Source organism: Urocitellus parryii, chromosome 9 (assembly GCF_045843805.1).
Source record: "Urocitellus parryii isolate mUroPar1 chromosome 9, mUroPar1.hap1, whole genome shotgun sequence".
Lineage (NCBI taxonomy): Eukaryota > Metazoa > Chordata > Mammalia > Rodentia > Sciuridae > Urocitellus > Urocitellus parryii.
Window position 1 is genome coordinate 120,641,525 of NC_135539.1, and position 19,774 is coordinate 120,661,298.

General features: G+C 33.2%; 1 protein-coding gene across 1 annotated transcript in view; it reads right to left on the reverse strand.

The window, feature by feature from the left end:
* Window positions 1–18,732, reverse strand: part of Cfh (complement factor H) — an 83,206-nt gene extending 64,474 nt beyond the window's left edge. Inside the window, exons 1-2 of the mRNA XM_077802494.1 lie at window positions 18,601–18,732; window positions 115–300 (exon numbers count right to left, since the gene is read on the reverse strand). Coding sequence (XP_077658620.1) covers window positions 115–300; window positions 18,601–18,658 — 244 coding nt within the window. The 5' untranslated portion in view covers window positions 18,659–18,732. The remainder of the gene's footprint in view (window positions 1–114; window positions 301–18,600) is intronic.
* Between the last annotated feature and the right edge of the window lie 1,042 nt (window positions 18,733–19,774).

A 19,774-nucleotide genomic window follows, 5' to 3' on the forward strand; every position in this document is an offset into this window, starting at 1 on the left:
CTAGCATGCACGAGGCACTAGGTTCAATCCTCATCACCACATAAATGTAAAATAAAGATATTGTGTCCACCTAAAACTTAAGAATAAATATTTTTTAAAAAGTGAAGTACTTACTCCGACATATCCTGGCTGGATTAAGAGCCACCCATTCTCCATTTCTGCATTCCTTTATGATGGTGCCAAGGGTTCTGTAGCCAGGGCGGCATTTGTAGGTAGCCTGAGTACCCTCTGAATAAGGCTGGTCAGTCCAGGAACCAGACAGAATTTCTGTATCTTCTTTTGCAGGAGGTCCTTGGCAATCTGCAAATAATAAAAGCAAACATATGGTATGTTGGGGTTAGTTTTGCTTTTAAAAATATCTATATGGCTACTGATCCATCCGTTGTAGGAATGTGTGTCATGGGTTGGTTGTTATGTGTCCCCAAAAGCTCACTTATAAGATAATGCAAGAAGGTTTAGAAGAGAAATGAATGGGTTATGAGAGCTTTAACCCAACCAGTGAATTTATCTGTTGATGGGGGGATGGGTATTAACTGAGTGGTAAATAAAAGTAAGTAGGGTGTGGCTGGAGGAGATGGGTCATTAGAGTATATGTATTTTGTACCTGGCCAGTGGAATCTCTCTCTCTCTCTGCCTTCTGATCATCATATGAGCAGCTTCCCTCTGTCACACTCTTCCCCCTGATGTTTTGCCTCACCTCGAGCCCTGAGGAATGGAGCTGCCTATCTAATAACTGAGACTTCTGAAACTGTGAACTCTCAGATAAACTTTTCCTCCTCTACAATTGTTCTGGTCAGATCTTTTAATCATAGCAACAGAAAGCTGACTAGAACATGTGCATGTAAAACAGTGTGTGTGTGTGTGTGTGTGTGTGTGTGTGTGTGTGTTTAAAAGTAAATTGTGGGTTGAGAGGATTAAATGAATTAAATCCAAGTGAGAAAGCCCTATTTCATGCAAACATATGGTCTTTGGCTATTTCTTACCTGATTATGACTGCCAGCTCTGGATATGGATTAATGATCAGAACTTGAATAAATAGAGGAATGATAATGAAGAAAGGAAAAACCAGACAAACTTGGAGAGATTACGAGTAGCATAAAATTTTCTGAAACTTGTGTAGAATCAGAGTTCCTTACAGAAGCTTTGGACTGAAATTTCCCATATTCTCAGACAAAGAGTCCCACCAGCAAAAATGGCCTACTTTAAGTACACAGTATCTTTGAACATATTTGCTATATTTGAAAATCACTCAGGATCAGATTTTAGAACAGGAGACAAAGCGTCAAAGAAGCATGGTCATGGGCATGGATTCTAACCATGTTCTCAACTGAAAACATATGAGTGTGCACGCACACACCCACACAGTCCTTGCTGAGGGCCATTGCCAAGTAGGAATGACGCATAGAAATTTCCTTGCCAGCGTACCCCATGTTAAATGGACTTGCCTTGGAATTTTGCTGTTGACATTGCATGTAAGGTGACCTTGCTCAAGGACCAGGGCGGATCCAGGTTTAGAGCTGATCAGGTTTGAGGAAGTTTCCCGCTCCTTGAGTTTAAGGCGTTCCCGGTTTAAGACAAGTTTAAGGCTTCCCGGTTTAAGACAATATGGGTTTTAGGGAAGTTGGAGGTTGAAGATTATTGCTGCTGGAAATAGAGCGTTCCTGCTGCCTGAGCTCCCGTTGAGTTCTCATGAGATTCAGAAAGTATTTTGGGAAAAAAGCCTCGTGGAGTAGGTGCATTGGGCGGTGGCAGAACTTGGATTTCCCCAGAACGTGTGTAGAGGCTGGTGTGAGTTCGGGAATAAAGAATTGCTGTTTGAATCTACAAGGTGTGTGGTGGCTCGTGATTCTGTGCCCAGCCAAGACATTGGCAAGTCCTCTCTTTGCATCTTTTCATACCAGAAGTGGACTGACTCAAACTAAAATGCAACCCAGGCCCAAATGAGTTTAATTAGATCAAAAGAAAGCAAACACTCTCTTTGTTGGGAGTAATTATGTAAACTTAAGTCATAACATTCCATCTCATGCAAAATGTGTGGACTCAAATGAAAATTAAAGCACACATGAAAGGACAAAAAATATGTCCAGGAAGAGAAAATAAAGTTAGTAAATAGCAGACACTTAGCTCCTGAAGCTACAATGCTATCAATACCTTTAGAACAACTCTTTTAAGTATGTTAAAGAAACTATATAAAGAAGATGTAAAGGAGTAAAAATAAAAAGATAACCAAAACAAAGTGACTCTAAAAATCATGTATTATTCTGTAAGTACAGAATAAATATGTGAAATAATGTCTCACGAGTCATATGGACACAGAGGGAAATACGTTAAACTTGAAGAAAGTCTCATGTAGAATTGCCACAAGTGAAATACAGAAAGACTAAAGTGCATAAACAAGAACAAATCAAACACAGTAAAAAAATGTGTCCTGCAGAATCTATTGACACAACATATGAATAACTGGAGTTTCAAAGGAGGGAGAATTGACAAAAGCAGATAAATTTATCAGTCTTTTGGGATAGAGGAACAAGATTCTAATAATAGCTCAATTAATTGAAAAGATTCAATTAATAGCTCAAAGGTACCTAAAATTGATTAGAGAAATCAAAACATAAATGTAAATCTTGGCATACTCCCGAGTATATACACAAAGGAAACCTATATTCAGACTCTGCTAAAACACACACATCAAAAAACAAAAGCAAAAAAACTTAAACACATACAGAAAAAACAAAAACATTTTATTTTGAGAAATCAGTGTCTTGCATTTCTAAAATTAGGTACTTAAAATTACATTTCTAAAATTAGTTAGGTGCTTAAAATTATATGTCAGTTGAGAATTAGTAAAGAAAAATATATTTTGGGCTCACTGACTCAGAGGTTTAGTCCTTAAAACTATGAACTCAGAATAAATTATTTCTTTGCTAAGTAACTGTTGTCAGGTACTTTGGTCACAGCGATGAAAAGCTGACTAACATATAAATTGATACTGAAAAGTGAGGTTGTTGCTGTAAGTAACCTGACCATGTGGTTCAGAAGCCTTTTGGAGTTTGGATAAATTTGGAGATGGAGGCTGGAGAAAAATTAGAATACTAAAAGCAAAGCTTATTAGGTAATTCTGATGGGAGCTGAGAAGATTAGAATGTTGATAAAAATGTGAACAGTAAAAAGACAATGTTCATGAGGTTTCAGATGGTAATGAGGATTCTTAGGAATTGGATTAGAAACAAGTCACATTAGATACAGTCACATGACAGCAAAGAACGTGTCTGCAATTTGCCCATGACCTGAAACTTTGAGTCTCAATCTATAGTTGATGGACTAATTGATCTGGGGGAGAAAATTTCAAGGCAGCACAAATTCAGAAAGTTGAATGGGTATTGCTGGTGGGTTTTTATCCAAATTTACTGTGATAATGAGAAGCAAAAAACTAGGAAAGATTGAAAAAGTTTTCAGTTTGGCCAAAGAAGTAGATGTAGTTGCCGAAGAGATTACCACCACTAAAGAGAAGCTAAGTATTTTATCCAGAGATACTAGAAAAGATTCCTTGAGGGCACCTTAGAAAACTACACCCATTGAAGTCTTAAGGGTGTAAAATAAAAATTCATTTGAAAAGAGATCATAGGAGCACCCTGCCTCCATAAGAGGGACCTATGAAGTTGCTTCCTCAGGATTCCTTAAATAATGTTCAGTTGTCTAGACTCAAGGGCCCCTGCAACCATAGTCAAGGAGCCCAGCTATTCCTTGAGCTGGCAGCAGGAGTTGACATCATACATGTGGTGCCAGTTGTTCAAGAATGTAGGATTCTGGAGTTGGGGATCCTGGAGGCCTCCACTGAGATTTCACAGGAAGTCGTGGGGGGCCAGGCAAAGTGCAGAAGGGTCAGAATCTCTTCAGGTAGCCCCTGAGACAGAAATGCATAAAAATGTGAGAATGAAGCTAAAGCTGCAGTAGAGACCTTAGGAATTAAGAGATTCTAGTAACATGGAACATCTGCCAAGGAAAGCTGTAGGAAGCAATGGGCAGAGCCATCCAAGAGAGAAGCCATGTTGGTTGCAGCCCACAAGGCCAAAGGGGTGGAGCCACAGCAAAGGGATTCACATCTCACCACAATCTATGTAAGAGAATTCACATTCTCTTAAATCTTCTCTAACTATCCACTATATTTGACACTCAGTTGTTTAACTCACTAATATTTTGTGCCATTAATCTACTATCATATTTGTTTATTTTATCAATATTTTCATTTATTTTTTGAAAAAGTGATGGATTAAAACAAAAATTACACCTAATAACAGTTTACAATGTGATATTTCCCTGTTTGTATAGTCTGTATAATGTTTAAGTCAAGCTAAACATCTATCTTCTCAATGACCTATCATTTTTTCTTGGTGAAAACATCTTTTTAATTGTTACTTATTTGCACATATTTATGGAGTCTTTATGATGTTTTAATGCATGTATACTTGGCACAATGTCCAAATCAGGGCAAATATCTTTCTCCTCAAACATTTATTTCTTTGCAGTTAGAATATTCAAAATCCTTTTTCCAGTTCTTGAAATACACAGTACATTATTATAATTGATAATTACCCTACATACAATAGAAAACTGAATATTTTAAACATTATGATTAAATATCAAAATATACAGTTTAATAAATAAAACAAATTTCAAAAACAATACATATATTAGAGTATTTTAAAAAAACAAAAAAAAACCTACTCAAAATTAAACTGAAAAAATTACATTCTTCTTTCCAGTAAGAAAAGCACTAATACTACCAAAAATCAAATGTTAAAATGAAAAAAAAAAAAAACATTCATTATCTTAAGAACAGTCATTAATATGACCGTTACTTGATAGGTTTATTATGCAAAAGTAATAAAGTGATAAAAGTCAAATTAAAGCCTGAATGAGTTTACCCTGGTGAAGCCAGAATTAGCCAGGCAGTCAACATGGATAGGTAAATTGAGTCAGGTGTAATCAAGGAGGCCAATTTGAGTAAGTCCAGGAAGTTGGAGTCTGCCCCACAGGGACTTCAGAGCCCTTCCTCCACCCTTATCATGATTACCTGCCCTGTTTCAACCTGTTGCTAAGGTACTCTGCCCCAGGAATTGTCCCTCCCTACAGGGAGTTGTAAAAGTTGTTAATTAATGTATCCTGGGCTGCTTCATCTGGCCAATCCTCCTGTCCATCTGCTTCTTACATTTTGGTCATTCCACCTGAGCATCTCCTGGGCCTCGTCACATACACAGAAAGGAGAGAGATAAGGGGAAGAGAGCAGGAGAACAAAGGAAGCCTAAGACATTAAAAAAAAAAAAAAGGCAGAATACCCTCACTTCTTAAGATACCAAGATACCAGCCATGGCCTCCTTCCCCCTCCTGGGAGAAATCTATGTTACCCCTTTCTAAATAAACCCTGCTTTATATGCTTGCCTCAGTATACTTCTCTAATGTTATACTTCAACGTGTGAGGAAGCAGGATTCCTCTCAGGTAACTGGTGGTATCACTGGTATGAATGCCTCGCTTCATTTTAAAGAATACACAGAAAACCAAAGAAAAGAATGAAATCTTAACCTGACCAAAGAAAAAGTCAGATTCATTTAATGGCAGTTAATGGTTAGACTTACAGCAGACTTCTCAATAGCGGTAACAAGCTAGAAGATGTTAAAAGATCTTTTTAATTTGGAGAACGCTGTAATTACCAATCTAGAATTCTACATACACAAATATTTTTTCAAGAATGAAAATTTGATCAATAAAATTTGAGAAAATTGCCTCCATAAATTCACATGAAGAAAATAAAAACAAATGAACTAAAAGATATACTTCAGGAAAAGGAAAATGCCCCTGGATATAGGGTCTATGATAAAAGAAGAAATGAAGAGCCAAGAAAATGATATACACAGGAGTAAATCTAAATTAACATTGACTACAAAACAAATATATATAATATATGTACATATATAATCTTATGCTGTTTAAATACACAAGTGTGCATACACACACACATATAAACTACATGACAATGGTGTATAAACTGAGAAAAGGGAATTGATATCTTATAAGCTCTCAGTTTTGAGAAGAGTGGAAAGGTATTAACTAGCTGTGATAGTTTTCTTCTTTTATTTTAATAATTTTTATTTTATTTTTTACACAACTGGAGCACAACTTTTCATTTCTCTGGTTGTACATGATGTAGAGTTACACTATTTGTGTACTCATACATAGGTGTAATAATTGGTAGATGAAAATGGCTGGGCCTCCATCTTTTGTTATTCCATCAAACACTGATCTATGTGCTGCTAGGAGGGCATGCGATAAATCTATTGACTTTATTCAAGGTAAAAATTCTGGAAGAAATTTTACTGTGAACAGCAGTTGCCTTCTCTGTGAGTTCCAGTCTGCTTGTGACCTTCTCTTTCTGACTTCCCATTCTGTAGATTTCGGACTTGTATATATTGTATATATTGTTGCCTAATTATAATTAGTTGCCTAAGCAACTAGGAAGAAATCTCTTTTAAGAGCTAGATAGATAAATGTGTATATTGATCAACTGATGGGCATTTGGATAATCTTCTGCTGATTAGACTTTTCTTCTGAAGTCTGAATGATAAATTAGTGTCAGACTTTGATAACAAGGCTCATACTATTATATCCATGTTTGTTGCTTCCCCAACATTCATGTTTAAACCAAATCACCAATGTGTTGGTATTAGGAGATGGGGTTTTGGGGAGGTAGTAGGTTGTGAAGGTAGAGCTCTCATGAGTATGCTAAAAGAAGTTCTAGAGTGGTTTTACTAAGGAGGCTGCCCTGTCCATTCCACTATGTGAGGACACAAGTAGAAGGTGCTGTCTATGAACCAGAAGGTGCCCTCAGTTGATTCTCCCCTGGCACCTTCTCATACTTCCCAGCCTTCAGAACTGTCAAAAACAAACATCTGTGGTTACATTAACTACCCAGTTAATGATGGTGTGTTATAACAGTCCAAATGAACTAAAACAACTACTTTTAATTTCTAGATCAATTGCCAAAGTTACAGAAGCAGAATTGAGATGAAAATTTTAACCTACTTGAAGGGAAAAATTAAATCAAAAAATTTAACCAACTCAGAAGGCAGCAAGATAGTAAAGAGGAATCAAATATAGTAAAAAGGATTAAGGTAAAGGGTTAGATTTTAACTGTAACACATCAGTAATTTTATGATACAGAAATGAATTAAATGTTCCAGTTTCATGGGAAAACTGGCTATCCATATGTAGAAGAATGAAACTAGACTTTTATCTCTCAACTGCACAAAAATCAACTCAAAATGGATCAAAGAGCTAGGAATTAGACCAGAAACTGTGCAACTCCTAGAAGAAAATGTAGGGTCATTACTTCAACATATAGGCACAGGGAAAAACTTTATCAACAGGATACCTAACATTCAGGAAAAATAGCCAATAGTTAATAAATGGGATGGTATCAAATTAAAAATCTTCACAGCAAAGGAAGCAATTAAGAATGTGAAGAGAGAACCTACAGAATGGGAGAAAACCTTTATTAGTTACTCTTCTGATATAGGTTAATATCTAGGATACACAAAGAACTCAAAAAATTTCACACCAAAAAAATCCAATAACCCAATAACTAAAAGGGCAAACAAATTAAATACCAATTTCTCAAAAGAAGAAATACAAATACATTTGAAAAACATGTTCCACATCATTAACAATCAAGGAAATGCAAATCAAAACTATACTGAGATTTCATCTCACATCAGTCAGAATGGCAGTCATCAAGAATACTAATAATGCCAGGAGCAGTGGAGCATGCCTTTAATCCCAGAGACTCAGCAGACTGAGACAGGAGAATCTCAAGTTCAAAGCCAGCCTCAGCAATTTAGCAAGTCCCTAAGCAACTCAGCGAGATCTTGCCTCTAAATAAAATATAAAAAAGGGCTGGGTTCAGTGGTTAAATGCCCCTGGTATCAGTCCCCAGTACAAAAAAAAAAGTCTAAAATAAAATGTGAATCACCTAGTTAAAAAAAAAAAAAAAAATATATATATATATATATACACATATATACACACACACATACATACATATGTATATATACACATTATATGTATATATATATATGTGTGTGCGTGTATGTGTGCATATACACACATATGTATGTATATACATATATATATTTCAAAATTACTGTTGGAGACAGTGTGTAAGTGTGTACCTCTTAATAATTGATGAGAACAAAGCAAGAAAAATTCTTAAGGATATTTTGAGAAACTTACAAAAGACTTACTTTACATACAAAGAACACTGTACCCAAGAATATTTCAAAAAAACACATAAAATATAATAATAAATTACATTAGATGATCACAATAAAAGTTTTGATAAATTTCAAAATATCAAAATCAAAATATATTCTTGTTCCCCCATGTTATAGAAAAAAACCCTAGAAAATAGCAATAAAAAATAATTAGTTTACAAATACATAAAGTCTTCTATAGGTCAATGAGCAAATCAATGAGAATTAGAAAGTATTTTGAAGTGAACAATAACCAAAATTGTACACAAACATTTAGTAAAATAAATTAAAATACAGAAAGGAGGTAAAACTTAAGGTAGTGAGAATTCTCAAAAAGCTAGAAAAATAGTTATTTAGAAAGAAATTCCTAAATAATAGTAAAAAGAGCAGAAATAATAAAATGAAAAAAAAATAGACAATATATAAAGTATTAAAGAAACTAAAAGCTAGTTTGTGGACAAAACAAAATTAATGCAATACTGACAAGACTAATCAAGAGTAAAGGGAGGGGGCACAAATAATCATCATTAGGAACAAAAAAGAATGATTAGAATTATTTGTAATAGAATATGTTCATATTTTATTTACTTATATGTATTATATTTTACAATAAAATATGAAAGAAAAATTGACATTCTTATTTGTAAGACTAATTATATGATATACAAAACAAAAACAAAATTAATAAATATGGGGGTAGGAAGGATAGTAGAATGAATCAGACATTATTGTCCTATGTACACGTATGACAATATGACCAGTGGGATTCTACATCGTATACAACCAGAAGAATGAGAAATTATACTCCATCTATGTGTGATGTGTTAGGGTGCATTTTACTGTCATGTATAGCTAATTAGAACAAACAAAAGTAAATAAAATCAAATGAAAAAATAAATATGCTGGTTATTGATTTTAATTGTTAATGATTTTAAGACAATGTGCTGTTAAATTAAGATACAATAACAGTGATATTAGAAACATTGCATCTTAGTTTTTAAAAATGGCAAATTTTAAGATATTTATTATTATACATATTTGTTAGATTATTATTTCAACTGTCAAACTTCTTTTATTACTTGGTTTTATAATACTGGTAATTATTTAACCTTCTGTTCTGGAATTTCTTTTTAAAAAGTAAGGGGAAAGTGGCTGGGGTTGTGGCTCAGTGGTAGAGCACTTGCCTTGTATAAGGCACAGGGTTAGATCCTCAGCACCACATAAAAATAAATAAATAAATAGATAGATAAATACATAAATAAATGTATTTGTTCATCTACAACTAAAAATATTTTGTTTAAAGTGAGGGAAATTAATAACATAACTGAGCAATGTTTTACATTTCATAAAAACAAAAACATTTCTGTGAAATTGCATTTTGGGAAAAAATAAAATATCTGTATAGGCTGTAATATTCATTGATTTTATTCTGAAGTTTTTGTAAAATATTTTAACATTAGTGTTAGTGATGTTGGTTAACCTGAGCTTCCTCACTAGAGCTTTTTCATAATTTAAACAAACAAAATCTTCTCCACTAGGTGGTGCCAATATCCCGTTACAAAACACCACCACTCTCCACCCTTAACCACCACCAAAAAGCCTGATGTTTTTGTTTTGATATTGAAATTTCACGTCCAGGTTGCTACATGGAGAATTTCTCTTTAGTTATAGGTTGGAGTGTGTGTCTTTAACTTTCAAAATCTAGATCAATTTTGTGATGTTTCTGTTACTGGGAAAATACATTTGTTAAATTTCAAATGTAGTTCCCAACATTGTAAATAGAGACTATTTCCACAACTTTTGCATTTTGATAAATCCAGTTCCTTTGCTTTTATTAAGTTAATGGAACAAAGTGATATGCAAAGTTTCCTATCAATTTATTTGATTAAAATCACTTTTATTAAAGGAATACCTCTACCCAAAATGTAGTTCATCTGCAAAGAGTCTGGCCCAGAGGCCAATAATTTTTTTCTGCTTATTATTCCAATTTCAAACAATATGTTTGTACTTCTAATTCTTGATCTTTCAAATTTAGTTACTTTTAACAAGATATAAAATATAAGGCCATACCTCTTCCTACCAGCTCCTCAAAAACTTACTTTGTGTATAGGTGTTATTCATACCTAAGGAATTCTCATATTATTACCTTTTATTTTTCTTTTTCTGTTTTTTTGTTTTGTTTTGTTTTGTTTAACCACCAATAACTTTAACACTCCAGTGCTTTCTTTCACAATTTTAAGTGGCATTACTGGATTTTGTAAGAAAATAAATTATCATCCCTTCTCCATTTCCTCACATTATGTTATTGACCAGCCTAACTTGACTCTAGGCCTCAACTCTTCTGTTCTTCCAGGCCATTCTGCACAAAACCACGTGATTTTTGCAGATCTGATCACACCACTCCTGTGATTAACATTCTTCTCAGACATCTCCTTTTTACTAAGAAGTCATCATTCCTTACCTTCACCTGGACAGAAGCACATTATCTGGCTCTTGCCCTTCTCTCCAGTCTCTTCTCATAAGTATCCCATTTATTAACTGTGACAGATCTACCCTAGTTTGTTTATAATTTGTTAAGCATCTCAAAACTTATTTCTCTTTAGTTTTCTTTCTTTCCTTCCTTTTTTTAAAGATCTATTTTTCTATTTGTTTCTCCCTCTAAGAATATTTGTACTACAGATTTTTGATGACTGGCTTTGCTTCATTTTTCAAAACTCTGTTCAAATGCTGCTTGCTCAAAGCCATCCACTTATTATTAGTCGGTCCCCAAGTCTAGCTCATCTAATGTTGCAGCACAGTTCCACCCCAATTTCTTTCCTTTGGCCCTTGTTTCCTTCATAACTTAGTTTATAATTCAAAACTGTTGCTCTGAATTAGGATTTTTTTTCTATTACTCTCAAAGGATAAGCTAAATGAAATTGAGGACTGTCTCTGTTTATATGGTAAAATAATTTTCAATAATATTTAATGTCTTCTCTCTTCAAATACATCTTGTCTATTTTTGTTCTAATCCCCAATACATGGAATTTTTATTACTAACTTATGTCAGCAAAAATATTTCAAGTAATAATTCACCATATCAAGTTATAACAATAGTTAAGCATTTCTTATGTTAGGATGTTTATTTGCCTAAATCAACAACAACAACAAAAAACTACATGCTCAAGCTTAATTAAAAACATTCTCAAAAATTTCTAAGTAATCAATAAGTTATTTTGCTCCAAATAATCAAACGATCAACATGTATGTACACATTTTCTTGAATTAAATTGGCAGTTCTTAAAGAAAATTGAGCAGAGACTTATTAAATAGGCAGTATAAAAATATTTTTCAAAGTGTGCAAATATTTTTTCATGTTTGATTTATCTTAAAACTTTAAAAAATTTCTATGTTATGCTTCCAATTACAGATTAATAAGTAAAGTCGGTGTTCTTATATCCAAGTATTTATTTGGATTTAAACAACAAATGTTTCATCCTATGCATTTAATAGTCATTTAATTATCATTTAGCTTTTTTTTAACTTTCAAATTTAAGAGAATGGTATTATTTTCTTTGTATCTTTGAAATTTTTTATTGTTCCATTATGATTATAGATAATAGTGGGATTCAGAAAACTTTACTTAAATTTTTACCATTTTTTTTTACATTTGCTCCATTTTTCTAAAATCACTTTTTTGGGGGGACAAAGAGTAGAGAAGGAGATATTTTTAAATAGCCTACTTCTTAACTTAGATTATGGTAGAATACACTAAAAACCCAAACTACAAAACCAATTTTAACAAAAATAAAGCAAGTGAACAAGATGGAAATAGAAAAAAAGCAGATATTTTGCATCAGATTTCTTTCCTATCTTCTCATGGATATACATGAGTATACTTTACATGCATATATGAGATATGATCCAAATAGCTTCTAAAAATGTTATTCAAATTATAAGTATCATGAGAATAAAGGTAATTGGGAAAAGTGGTGTAAAGAAAATATCAGTGGCAGCAAGGAAGTTTTTGAAAAAATAAACTCTAAAAAAGGAATAGAGTTTATGTTGCACTTAATAAGATTTCAAAAAATAAAATTATACTTTTTATATTTAAAAAGATGATTGCACAATTTCTGTGTAACATTTTTTAATAGTGAAAAAGAATATGATGATTATTCCAGGGTGGGGCTGGGGTTGTAGCTCAGTGGTGAAGTGATTGCCTAAGGTGTGTGAGGCTCTGGGTTCGATCCTGAGCACCACATTAAAATAAATAAATAAATAAATAAAGGTATTGTGTCCATCTATAACCAAAAAAAATATTAAAAAAGATTATTCCAGGATCATAAAAAGAGAATGGAAAAACAGGTAACAGCCATAAGAAACTGGGTAGAATAATAGGTATGCCATAATTAGGTTGAAATACATTACTATCAGAAAACAGCTTGATTCCTCTGAGATCAAATCTCTTGAAACATGTAGTGTTTGAGTAGCTATTACCTATTGCCCATCGTTGTTTCAGTCTTAAAATAAATTATTAGTATATATGGAATGAGTTTTCATAACGCTTGACTGGCTGCCACAAAAAGCAGCTTAGCCGCAAGGCAACATTAAAATGAGACCCCGAGTATCCTGCAGTAGGAATAATTTAGCATCTGGGTAATTATCAGGAAATATTGGGGATAAATATTAAGAGAGAAAGGAAGCCGGGCACGGTGGTGCACACCCACAATCCCAGAGGTTCATGAGGCTAATGCAGGAGGATCATGAGTTCAAAACCAGCCTCAGCAAAAAGCAAGGAGCTAAGCAACTCAATGAGACCCTGTCTCTAAATAAAATATTAAAAAGGGCTGGGGATGTGGCTGATAGAACAAATGGATACATGGAGACAGGTTTGCACATTTGATGTTCCTCCGTCTTTAATGCCTTCTTTGACTACTTTTCCTGGCTAACTCCTACTCAATCTTCAAAACCTATCCTGGGGAGCTGGGGTTGTGGAGCAGCTGTATAGCACTCGTCTAGCGTGTGAGGAACTGAGTTCAATCCTCAGTACCACATAAAAATAAATAAATAAATGTCCAACTATAATGTGTGTGTGTGTGTGTGTGTGTGTGTGTGTATCCATCCCTATCCTGGATACCATAACATTCTTAACATACTTCTCTCCTCTCCTTATTCCATCTTTTAAAAACCAACTTCCCAACCACACCCTACCCTATTCATACCTCCCAATTTATTTTCCTGCTTTACCTATATAGTCCAATAGTATCTTTTGTTTATGTCTGTAATGCTAGTTTATGATAAAATACATTGTATTACTATACTAAAATATTCATTTCTTTGTTTTTTTGTTCCACTAAGCTATCTCCTTTAGAAAGTACTTGTCATACTGCCTAGCACGTAGACGTCACAAAGTGATCACTGAATGAATGAATGAATGAATGAATGAAACTATCTAGGAGATTTCCCATTTGATCTGTAGGTTTTGGCCCATAGGAAAAGGGCATATTAGACAGCTGCAAATGTAAAAATACAAAAGACGATGAGGAAACAATGTTTAGTGCACTTAGAAGCTGTTCCATGAACCCAGAAACTCTAATTTCTGTAATTCCATTGTGCATCTGGTCTATGTGTCCCAAGTCTGAATTTATGATACAGTTTTGAACCAAGGAATCACTTTAATTTAGCTTAAAAAAGAAAAAAAACTTTCAGGAACCTTTGAAGGAACATTCTATAATCACTTTTCTATCTATTACATTTCCAGTTAACAAGGTTTATGAGAAAGTTGGCTTTCTAAGTAAAAATGTCAAAACAAATAAAAGTGCTCTGTCAAATCTTTATGTTCTTTTTCTTTTATTATTTCATGCTGGGTTTTTTTTTCTCCCTCTGTTCCATTAATTTATTTTCTCTGAGTTATTTTTTGCAATGCTTCTTTATATAATTTTAAGCAAAAATGTAACACATTTTCCCAATTACCTCATGCCCTTTTCATGTACAAGGTTCTGAGATTTATTAAAGTTAAGAAATGGATAAAGTGCACATTAGTTAACTGAGCACAAGACAGATTGGTTGGCAGAATCTCAAAGACCTAGGCATGTGGGGGGATGGTGTGTGTGTGGGGGGGAGAGGCATAATTGCAAAGAAGGAAAAGTGATAGACTGAAAAAAAAAACAGAGACTTAGTGGATAAAAACAGACCAATTTCAACTTTGGATCAAACCTTAGTAACCAAAGGCCAAAAATGAAAACTGTTTAGGAACATGTTTTTGAACTTACATGTAGAAACTTACTTCTCCCTTAGAATGATGTCAGTTTGCAATGTGTAAATATTTAGTTTCAGTTTAAAATTGTATGCAGGAAGGGCAGCATATGCTTTGCCAGAATATGCCTAAATTTACAGTGAACAAGACCTGCCTTAGTACACCTCTCACTTTCTCACCATCTCTGAGGATGGTGTCTGTACCCCTGGTCACTCTCTGTAGTGCTTCATCCCTCTCCTCTACCTGGGAGCACCTGGTGTTCGAGAATTACTCTGTCCTGTTCTTATTCTTGTTACCATCCATTTCTACCTTCCCCCACTAAAATGGTAATAACATTGCCAGATTGTAATATTTCACAGAAAATTATGGAGGATAATTAAAGTATTGATTCAGAGTGTTTGTCATTCCATGTAAATTACAGATTGGTTGAATTTATGACAACATCAACTTGCAAAGTATTTCAGGAGAAGAGAAGGTATTAAAGACAACTGAGATATTGCATGGGATTCCACTTCGTATTCTCGTTATATAGGTAAAAACCCATATACCTATCTCTGATTATGTGGAGTTTGGGCGAAATGGGGGATTTTATTTGTCACACTGAAATTAAAACCATTTGAGATGATATACTATCACTTTTTTTGGATAAGAAAATGACATATAACATTTATATGTTTATCTTTATCAAGAGCAATTTTATTGATGTGTATTTGGTTTTTATATGATATATAATATCAGTTTTTTCACATTAGGGTTAACTCACATTTTAAAATATCTTACACCTGAAACAATGTATTTTGTAACAAAACCAATTCTCCTTTTCTTGACTGAAATGGAACCTCTCAATCTTTATAAGATCTTTCTAGGCCCCAAAGAACATTTTTGCCCTCTAAACCTCCAGGATCAGAAAACACATATATCCAAAAACACCATAAGCCAGCCCATATTTCAGTTGGACATAATTCAGTATAATTTTAATCTGTTTACTTTAATGATCTTGTAATTTGGGGGTTATGGCCTAATCACAAATAGTATTCAATTGTTAGATCCTAAATTTTCAAGATCTACTGGAAAAGCTTGGTCATAATACATTCAATAAAACTGAAACTCTGGTTTGATTAAGGAACTGTAATTTGTACTCTGTCTTGTAAGTCCCACCCAATTCTCAGTAGCCTGTGTTCTCTCCTGGAGCCAAGACCTTTCACAAGAAAAAAGCAACTTATGCTCCTACACAAGGAGGAATGTGAATGCAGATCAAGCACTACATTCAAGGTGCCACTTGGTCCCCAGCATAGTAAAAGGGGAGAACAAACAGAAAGCTGAGTTTACACATTTTCCCTGCTATTATTATTCTCTAGGAGTATTGGTTTTCTGAGGAATGTTCATTCTTATCAAGACAGAAGAAATTTATGAAATGTTTACATTTTGTGTCTAGTGGAGTAGAGCAGATTGTGGTAGTTTTCAGAACTATTTCAATCTCTCAATTTAGTATTCAGTATTCAATGAGGAAAATAAAAACAGAAGCAAATGTTGAAGTATATATGAATACTTTTAGCAATCAAGGCTATTCTGCTTAGTAAAATTTCTCTGAGGCATAATCGACTGATGAAATTGGTGACATTTTCAACTAATTGTTTTAGAGACTTTCTGAAAAGTAAGGAATAAAATAGGAATCCTATATCCACTGAAAATTCATAAAATTTTTCTTATTGGCTTACTATCTTACATGTGGTTTGATGGCTATTATGAGGCTGACCTAAATAACATTTTAAATTCTAGAATTTTTTTTTTTTTTTATCTGTTAGGAATATAGCCAGATAAAGAGTTGTTTCTACTATAACATGGATGTGCTATTGCTCAATTCACCAGCAGGAACTGATATCACATTTGAACACACATTGAAGAAAAGTAAAATACAAGTGAAACAAGCCAGCTGGAATTGATTATGCAAATGAAGAATTTAAATCAATCTTATTGAATAATCATGTATACTGTGCTGCACTCCATTTTAATAATATTTCAAATTCGACTTTGTAATCATTTAAACAACTCAATTTAACTTGGCCTTAATGAAAAATTAGTAAAAAAATAAAATAAATCTTCCTTACATCGTAAATGATATCTACATAAAACTTCAGCAAACAGTATGTAATGTAAAATATTAAAAGCATTCCCATAAAATAAGAAAAGACAAAAACATTTACTTAAGGGAAAAGAAAGTTTGCTACGATTGCTAATATTCACATTCTTTTAGAACTTTTTTGCAAATGCAATAATACTTTATTTTCAACTTCCAATTATTGTATTTATATGTGCAAGAAACTGATATCTGCATGGTTCTAAAAGTAGCCAAATTATGCTATGTACTTACTTGTATGAAAATACCACAATGAATGCACTAATAAAAACATAAAATAAGTAAATAAATAAATAAGCACATAAATACATAAAGTTTTTTGTTTTATTTTAGTCACTAGATATGGGTAGGGATGTAACTCTGGTAGAGTACTTTCTTTGCACTGCATGAAAGGCCTTGAGTTTAATCCCCAGTACTGAGGGGGAAAAAAAAGTGGCTGGATATAAGGTTTATGAGCTAATAAGCAATATCATATTAGAATATATAACCAAAAAAAGGATACAATATTTGAAAACATATTAACTTTTTTAAAAAATTCCTAAAGAACATAATAACTGAAATAACTTTTTAAATAACTTTAAATAAATTTTAAATGATTTTTTTAAAAATTCCTAAAAAACATAACTGAAAAAAAGTCTGAATTTATTTTCTAGATTGGAAAACCTCCAAAGAGAAAAGTTCTGTAATATTTGCTAATACTCTTTATTTGCTAATACTCTTTATTTGCTAATACTCTTCAGGGGCTAGACACTATATTGTAGGCACTCAATCAAAATTTTTTCAATATGTAAAAAGTTTGGGAAAATTATGAATGATATACTATTCAATTGACACTATAATGTTGCTCAGATACCTATCATATATCTAGTTACCTATCATGAATTAGGAAAGCAAACTTCCCTGAGGATAAAAATTTTAATCTATTGGTAATTATAGGTAGAATTCAATTTAATTATAGGGGCTGGGGCTGGGGCTGGGCCTCAGTGGTAAAGCACTTGCCTTGCATGGATGAGGCATTGGGTTCGATTCTCATCACCACATAAAAATAAATGAATAAAGATATTGTTTCCATCTACAACTAAAAATAATTTTTTAAAAATTTAATTATAAATTCATAATTTGTTTTGCTAATATTAGAAAAAAAATCCTAGTGCTCACATTTACTAATCTAAAAGAGTGCTCACAGAGAATATACCTTATAGATAACCATAGGAAAAAAGAAACCAAATGAAAAAGTTAAATGTTACAAATATTGTATATTCAATTGTGTTTCAAACTGATATGGTCTTCTCATTCTAATAATACAAGTAAATGTTCTTTTACAATACTTTTAAGGCCGTGGCAATATCATTTTTAAATTATTATTTTTTAGGAAGAGTTAAAATCACATCTGAAATAAATCAAATCATTATATGATTGAAGGCTTTCTTTGATTATGTATATGCACATATCTCTTACTACTTTCACATAAAGCATACTGATGAAACTTCTAAACAAAAAGAGTAGATTGTATCTTATGTTAATTACATGGAAAATGATCATACCAGATTGAAATAGTTTCTTAAATTATACATTAAATAAAATTATGAATAGTCAGGTATGCCATTCAAATAAAGTAATTACATTTTTAAAAAATATTTATTTAGTTGTAGATGAACACACAGTATCTTTATTTGTTTTTATGTGGTGCTAAGGATTGAACCCAGTTCCTCATACATGCTAGGCAAGCACTTTACCACTGAGCTACAGCCCCAGCCCAGGTAATTCCATTTTTAATGTATAAAATGTCAAAAGCCAAACACTGAGCTACAAACTACTAATTAAATCACATTTTCTAGACTAAATTTTAATTATGTGAAAAACAACATCAGCACATATTTCCTAATACACTTATGAGGAAAAAGCTTTTTAGTTTTCATCTTACCTTCTGCTGTACAAACAGTCCATAATATCAACCAAATAATCTTTGCAGGCAATTTCATGTTTTGAATCTTTTAAGGGCACATTTATTAGCTGAGAGTGCTCACAGGGTCCAGTTCACCTCTGCTAAAAATCACAATCAGGACAGGAAAGTACTTGCTTCTAACGGAAGTTGAAAGAGCTTGGGAAATAGGGGTTACTGGATGCTCCACCCATCAGAAACTTTCGCAAAGCAAATGAGGAGAAAAAAACAAACAATCCTACTAATCCTAGCAGCGCCAGAACTTGATCCAGATTCTTACTGCACTCCCACTGAATGCTAATGCTGTGACCTCTCTTTGATTTGTTCTGGTAAATGAAGGCATGTTCTCTATTGGAACAAGCTCAGGTCTCCTGGAATGTAAAAGCAGCAGGGGGTTATCACCCACTGGGATTTCATAAATTCTTCAGTAATCCAACTCTGTTCAGTTCTATTGCATGTAAACCACAGAACAGGAAGTAATGAAATGTCTATAAAACCGTTTATAGAACTTCAGTTGAGGCAGTGGTTTCTCAATCAACTCCCAGACAACATAAGCAAACAACTTAGTCCTGTCTGATAAGGGGTGCTTGCTTTTCCAGCAATTTGTGAAATCAGTCTTTAAAGATTTTTTAATATGCATGTGTGAAGCAACTGGTTCACTCTGACATAAATGAGTTTAATCATTCAAGAAAAATTGAATTTTTTAAAAAAACTTGATAGTGAAGTATAATATGCATAAAGAGAATAAGAGCAAATGATTTGCTGAATATTACTGTGAAGACACACAACCACCATCAAGGTCAAATCACTGAATTTCAACATCTCTCTAAAACTTCAATACTGTCTTTCATTATGTGCCCCTTGACCTCTGTCTTGCTGGCCCTCCATATGGGGTGAACACTATCAGGATCTCTAAGAACATGGGATATATTTACCTGTTTTTTGTACTTTTATGTAAATGGAAAAGAAGCTATTTGCTCTTGTGTTTAGTCTTTCACAATGTTTGTGATAGTCAACTACATTGTTGGATTTAGTTGCAGATTGTTAATTCTTAATTCTATATAATATCCATTGTTTGAAATATTCACCATTTTTAATTTATTAGTGTGTTTGTTATTGGGTCTGAGTAGATTCTAGTTTGGAGCTAACAGAAATA